At 50.0% G+C, this 7540-nt stretch overlaps 1 protein-coding gene across 1 annotated transcript; it reads right to left on the bottom strand.

The window, feature by feature from the left end:
* Positions 1-440: 440 nt before the first annotated feature.
* On the bottom strand, positions 441-1673 carry LOC120780852. The gene has a single exon (XM_040113090.1). It carries the CDS (start codon positions 1671-1673, stop codon positions 441-443), a length of 1233 nt encoding a protein of 410 aa, XP_039969024.1.
* Positions 1674-7540: the final 5867 nt, after the last annotated feature.

The following is a 7540-nucleotide window of genomic DNA, read 5'->3' as shown; positions in this document are numbered from 1 at the left end:
CCAGGGCTTTATGCAGCCGTGCCGCCTCTGGCGTTGAGGTAACGTTCTCGCAGAATCTCCTGAAGCTAGCCTGCTTTGCAGACCTGATCTCCTTATTGTATAGAGTGAGATAGCTCCTGTATTCCTCCCAGATCCCCGTACGTTTCGCTTTGTTGAATAGGCTACGTACTTTCTTCCGGAGGTCTGATAGTTTCCTTGACCACCAGGGGCTATTTCGCCTGTCTGTGGTCACTTGTAGGGGCAGCTGCCATGATAAGCGTTAGTGACAGACTCGTTTAGCTTAGATAGCCTACTCTCCAAGCCTGGGCCTGATACGCTATTATCAGGCTCTTGGATCAGCAGTGTGCCCAGTTTCTCCGCAGTGAACCTGCTTGTAATGACGGCTGAGGCTGCCGCCGCATGATGCAGGTTCACTTGGGCAATTTCCATGATGTCGGCCATCATAGAATAGGCTCGAGGAGAGAGAGATCTTCTACCCCGCCGTCAACCGCACTACTGTCCATTGGGCCTCCTAGTCCGTCTACGAGCTCCTGCGTTGAGGGTAGCTCCATGTTCCGGCCATCTGCGGGGACGTCAGTGGTCGTTGCTGGCCCTGCCTGTCCGGAATTGCTCCCGCAGGGCTGCTCCGACAACTCGTCCACCTCCATTCTAGTTTCCTCCGGGGCGGACTCCGGCACTGCCTGGTTATCCACGCCCCTGTCCTGTAGAGTCGCAGGCGTTTTAGCTTCTTTGCTCGCGGTGTCAGCGGGCTTGTAGGGCCGCATGACGACCGTGCTATACCTGTAAAACAGGCGGAAGCTCGCGGCCCGGACATACTTGTACGACTCGTCGTTGATGTATAGGTGTAACCTCCGTCCCTCAATGTCGCTTAGCATTTCCTTCTTGCTGCCTGCAACACACCAGGACGAGATACTTAGTCCCCGGTTCTGGTTCCTCACCAGGTTCAAGGCGTGTTCGTAGGTCCTGTCCCCGCTCCGAGGGAGGAACATCGTCATGCTGTGCATGATTGGCACATCTTCCACCCTCTTCACGCAGAGGACAGGGCCCGTCCAGCTTCCCAGCTTTGCAGCGTGCTCCCTCAGCCAGTCGGCGAACGACTCGTCCAGGCAGGCCACCTGCATCATACCTCCCCTGAAGTCGATGCCCCGGAAGGACGCCGTGTAGTCCTCTCCTTTGGACGCCTCGTCCATCTGGATGTCCTGAAACACGGTGAGCTCATCCGGTTTCAGCGACTCCGCCAGGTATCTGAAAGCCAGAACAGCCATGCGGACGCCTCTGACAGCATCCGCATATCCGCGCCGCCCCTCCTCCACCCGGTGAGGAGCCGGTCCAGATGGTTGGCCCCCGGCTGCCTTTGTATCTGTGCCTCGCACCCTTTTGGATCGGGGAGGCTCCTGCTGCGTGATTTGGCCGCTCTTCCTTTTTCCGGCTTGGGCGTACGTGCCCGCGGGCAGTGCCCTGCTGTCGCCCCGCCTTACGGTCCGAGCTTTGCTGACCGGGCCACGGTTGTTATTACCGCTGCCTTGCGCGCGAGCTGGCACGTTGCTGTCGTTTCCCTTTGCCGGATACGCGTTGTTTCCTTGGCTCTTGCTCCTCGCTAGAGCCTCCGCTGCCTCCGGGGTTTTCCCATCACGGAGGTGCCGTAGGTACCATTTCATGGTGGAACCACTCATGCCTTTCCTGTGAGGGTCGTCGCACCCGCCGGGTTGGCCGGCTTCTGGGAGGGTGCGTTGCCCACCTCTTCTGCGCCTTCTCCTCCTTCCCCCTCTTGCGCCGTCAGGCTCTACCTGATGCGACTCGCTCGAGGCCGACCCACTACAGCTGCCGGCGGGGGTCTTGGTAACCTTAGTTTCTGCTGCAGCGGCACCAGGCGTTACCACCAGGTGAGCTCCGCTGCAAGAAGGCACGTGGTCGTCATCCTCCCTGGCGTGCTCCTCAAACAGCGAACGCTCCTCTGGCGTAAGAGCGTCGAGGAAGCTAAACTTCCGCCTAGCCCCTCGACCCCCCTTACCTTCGCACTGCCTCGATCTCCATCTTATTTTCCCCTGCCATAGTCCTTCGTCGTTGCCCTTGTCCGTCATCAAGTCCATCTTTTATGTTTGTTTTGTTGTTGTTGCTGGTCATACTGGTCTTTCGACCCTTGGCTCAAACAGGGTGAGCTGTCGGGTCTATGTTCTTTATGGGGAAGTGAAAGGTCCGCCACGCCAGAGCCCCTTGACGCGGTAAGGCCACCGTTACTTTCCAATTCGGCCCGGTGTTGGGAAGGCTCCGTTAGAATACAGCCACATTAACCTCCTGGCTGCAAAGTTCCAATGGGCACGGGAGTCGCATAACACCCTGGATTAGGAGGTGGTAGCTCTTAGTTAGCGCACGCATGCGGCATCCGACATCCCGCGTGGTCCGTGCTTAACAGCACCAACCGCACAGGAATGGGGGGCGCCGAGTATACCTTGCGCCTAAGCCCCTGCACCGCGGCAAGGTGCCTACCATTCGCAGAGGATGACAGATTTAATGTGGTTAGACAACGTGTCCAAAAAGCAACTAATCCCTTTCGCGCAGAGGGAGTTGCCCACATAGGCAGCACGCGGTAGATCCGTAAACACATAACTACACTTGTAGCCAAGGTGCACGAGAACCCCGAAACAAAGGAAAAAACTTTAAGAATGGTAGCTGCATACAAAATAAGTGAGATCGCTTCAAGAGACGAAGGCGATCAGAAGACAACATTCCCACCAGATCAAGACAGAGTGACCACGGGCACTTTCGCGGAATCATCACGGCTACAGCAGCCACCAATAAGCAGGTTACTTCAAACGAACCACATAGTTACATTCGCACACATTATCGACCAGGTGAGGAAGTGGTCCGTGAAATACGACAATGGGCGGGACCCATTAGCCTTCGTTGAGCGATTGGAAGAGCTCTCCGAGGTATATATGCATATGATAAACGTTGACATCCTTCCAAAAACCATGCCCGAATTACTGTGCGGTACCGCTCTCCAATAAAAGAGAAAAATAAAAGGACTAGCTGTGCAGAATTTAATGAGACACTCTGGGTATAATCAGGAGGAGCGATTAGAAAGGATTTTTCCAAATAGCCACACCGATTATTTGCTTTACATTCGGCGGCGAGATTTGGAGACAATAGTCGAACCCATCACACTGGCAGAAGAATAAGAAGGAATATATGAAGGACAACGACGACCAATAGAACCATTTCGACCCCAGAAGACGAGACACATCATAGGTTACAACGAGACGAGAAAAGCAAGTGGGCCGTCACCACGTCCACCACAACACCACGCGTTTACCCAACATAACACGACGGTAAATGCGAATCGCCAGCAACCATCTACGAGCCGAGCCTTTAGGCCGGGCAAAATGCGGGAGATGTGGCCAGGAAGGTCATTATGCTAGGATATGTCGTAATCCCAGGAAGCTATTTTGCCGTGAGTGGGGCCAGGCGGATATGCTAACCAGAGAATGTTGTCGCCAACAACAGGGAAACGTCCAAGGGTTTCGCCAGAGACAAGGCACGGCAGACCGACGTTATTCAGCGCCGAACCACCAGTAATTATGCATCAGGAACGCAGCTGGCTATACGCCCTAATCAAGTTTGGCGGAGAACCGGTGGAAGCCGTCATTGACACTGGCCCCTCGAGAAGTTTCATCACAAGTTGCAGAAGGTATGGACGCAACCGGGAGTGGTAAGAAGGCGACCGTAGCTATACAAATGGCTGATGGCACCACCAGCAAGACTTTCGACGCCGTGGAGACCAACATTCAACTCGGGCAGACATCGCTAAAGACAGTGTTACACGTGATGCCCGGAGCGATCGATGACTTCATACTCGGATTAATACACTGGAGAACATGGGAGCTAGAGTATCCTGAAGAGAAAAAGAAAACATAAGCTTAAGTGCAGTAGTATCAATCAACCGCCAACCAGAGAAACAATGCGGGCCGCATACGCGATTCGTAGAAAAGGAACTTCGAAAATTCGAAAGCATGAGTGGAGCGACGTCCGTGGCATAAAATCACTATGACCGACGACCGCTCTATCAAGCAACGATATTTTCCAAGAAACCCAGCAATGCAAGCGATTATCAACTCCGAGATCGACAAGCTGCTGTCGAAGGATTGTATCACATAACGCGCCGATTATATTGGCTCGGAAGAAGAACGGTAAGTGGGGTTTATACGTGGATTATCGGCAACTCAACGCCTGATCTGTACCCGACGCATACTTCTTACCTACGATGCAACACATACTAGACAAGTTACGAAGAGCAAGGTATATTAGTAGTCTGGACCTCAAGAGGGGGTACTGGCAGATACCTTTAGAGCAAGGCAGCCATCTATTTACAGCCTTCTCTGTACCTGGGCGTAACCTATTTCAATGGCGTATCACGCCATTCGGCACCTGCGACGTCCCGAGGGTACTCGACCGGGTCATAGGCCCTGGGATGGAACCGCACGCCTTCGCCTACCTTAACGACATAATCGTCATAGGCTCCACATTCGAGGAACACGTACATAATTTACGAAAGTTACTGAAGAGATTACAGCAGAGAAATGCGAGTTTTTCAAGAAGGAACTCCGATATTTAGGTCACGTAATCAGTGACAAAGGTATTCGCACTGACACCGAACAGAAATCCAGGAGCTGACCCAATAACAGGAGCTGAGCAACAATGAGCATTTGAAAGCATCAAGCAAAAGTATACGGAGGCTCCTGTCCTCGCATGTCCGGATTTCAACCAGACATTTACTTTGCAGACGGACGTTAGCAACATCGACCTTGGTGCTGTGCTGACACAGAATCTGGAAGGAGGCGAACGCGTAATAGCCTACGCCAGCCGAAAAGTTAATGAGGCGGAGAAAAACTATTCAGCTACCGAAAGGGAGTGCATCGCCATAGTCTGGCAAATTCGGAAAATGAGATCCTACCTAGAGTGATATCGATTCAAAGTGATAACCGATCATATGTCACTGAAGTGCCTAAATTCCATAGAAAGCTCTTCCGGTCGTATAGCACGGTGGGATAGAATTACAGCAACATACTTTCGACATCGAGTATCGTAAAGTGAAACTCAACCAAGTAGCAGCCGCACTGTCCTGACAGCCGCTAGAGACCATATGGCAAGCGACGACGATAGCTCCACAATGCAAATGGTGGCAAAAGCGAGTAGAGGAAGTTTGCGCAAACCCAGAGAAGTACGAGGATTACATGGAAAAGGATGGCCAACTCTATCGCCATATTCTGTGTTGATCTACGATATACCTAGCGCCGGACACGTGGGCATACGCCAGACAGTACCCCAAGTCGCCAACCGATATTATTGGCCAGGCATGTTCCGCGGCATTAGCCAGTACGTACGCCAGTGTGAGTCCTGCCAGAAATACAAAGAAGGACAGCAGAGACCAGCAGTAAAGATGCTTTCACAGGTGGCACAAGAACTGTCTGCCACAAGATTTGGTGTTCCGAAGATCCTTATTTCAGAAAATGGTGTTCAATTTACTAGTGCACTTTGGCAACAATATCTAAAGGAATTAGCGGTACGGCAGCGATTCACTGCACCTTATACACCTCAAGACAATTCCACGGAACGAGTAAACCGTACGATTAAACGAATTATCGCACAACTCAGAAAATCACGATACCAGCAATGGAACTATTTTCTCCCAGATATCGAGCTCGCAGTAAATCCTAGCAACTCGGCCTCCACGAGGTATAGCCCGGCATTCCTCGCATAAGGACGATAACCGCGACAGCCAAAGGCCCTCTTAGACGTAATTAATATCGGTACAGGTATACAGGTGATACCCACGATGGCTGAAGAAAAGTACAACAGGATGCAGGAAACCTTCAGAATCGTTCGGCAAAATATGGAGCGTGCGTCGACGGATGAAGCCCGCCATTACTTCCTGAGAAGTAAATATCTATACAGAATTTAGTCCACACAACCCATAAAGACACTTTCCTCGGGCGACGACACTACAACGCGGGAGAGAATATTTAAGCACAAATTGTAACTATAAGTAAGATTATATTATAAAGCTTAATAAATTACGATCCGTAGAGAGTCCCAAAGATTACAAATTTATTGTAATGATCCCTGGACACGGCGAGTATACCTCAGCAATCTATAAGAAGCAGGGGCAGCAAGAAGCTTGTTTTCACTTGCAATTGCCAAAACATCTACATACAAAAGAATACATGTTTTTATTTACATGCTCATTGTCATGAAGATAAATGCATTCATCTACAGCTGAATTAACGAATATGGTATTCTTTTAAAGCTTTCTTAAAGACCTCAAACCAACATCTAGCCACCTACTTCAACCTGTAAAATCATTTATTTAATTTACATACTTTGTTACTTGGATGTGATAATCCTTCAGTAATTTTCATATAGATTTCCTCTTTTAAAATACGATTCATCAATGCATTGCAATGAATTTAAAATTAAATGGCTTGCCATAGATAAAATATAGTAAATCGGAAGTTTGATATTCTTTCGACTCGAGCCAATGTCTTATTATTATATAATCTATGGTCTTGTGTGAATCCACAAGCAACTAATCTGGCTTTATATTTGATTCTTCTTCTTCTTTAATTGGCGTAGACACCGCTTACGCGATTATAGCCGAGTTAACAACAGCGCGCCAGTCGTTTCTTCTTTTCGCTACGTGGCGCCAATTGGATATTCCAAGCGTAGCCAGGTCCTTCTCCACTTGGTCCTTCCAACGGAGTGGAGGTCTTCCTCTTCCTCTGCTTTCCCCGGCGGGTATTGCGTCGAATACTTTCAGAGCTGGAGTGTTTTCATCCATCCGGACAACATGACCTAGCCATCGTAGCCGCTGTCTTTTAATTCGCTGAACTATGTCAATGTCATCGTATATCTCGAACAGCTCATCGTTCCATGGAATGCGATATTCGCCGTGGCTAATGCGCAAAGGACCATAAATCTTTCGCAGAATTTTTCTCTCGAAAACTCGTAACGTCGACTCATCGGTTGCTGTCATCGCCCAAGCCTCTGCACCATATAGCAGGACGGGAATTATGAGCGACTTATAGAGTTTTGCTTTTGTTCGTCGAGTGAGGACTTTACTTTTCAATTGCCTACTCAGTCCGAAGTAGCACCTGTTGGCAAGGGCAATCCTGCGTTGGATTTCCAGGCTGACATTGTTGGTGGTGTTTACGCTGGTTCCAAGATAGACGAAATTATCTACAACTTCAAAGTTATGACTGTCAACAGTGACGTGAGAGCCAAGTCGCGAGTGCGACGACTGTTTGTTTGATGACAGGAGATATATCGTTTTGCCCTCGTTCACTGCCAGACCCTTTTTCTGTGCTTCCTTGTCCAGCCTGGAGAAAGCAGAACTAACGGCGGGGGTGTTGAGGCCGATGATATCATTATCGTCGGCATACGCCAGCAGCTGTACACTCTTATAGAAGATTGTACCTTCTGTATTTAGTTCTGCAGCTCGAATTATTTTCTCCAGAAGCAGGTTGAAGGTGTCGCACGATAGGGA

The sequence above is a fragment of the Bactrocera tryoni genome, unplaced genomic scaffold (assembly GCF_016617805.1).
Source record: "Bactrocera tryoni isolate S06 unplaced genomic scaffold, CSIRO_BtryS06_freeze2 scaffold_25, whole genome shotgun sequence".
NCBI lineage: Eukaryota > Metazoa > Arthropoda > Insecta > Diptera > Tephritidae > Bactrocera > Bactrocera tryoni.
Note: the sequence above shows the minus strand (reverse complement) of the source record. Positions and strands in the feature narration are given on the sequence as shown.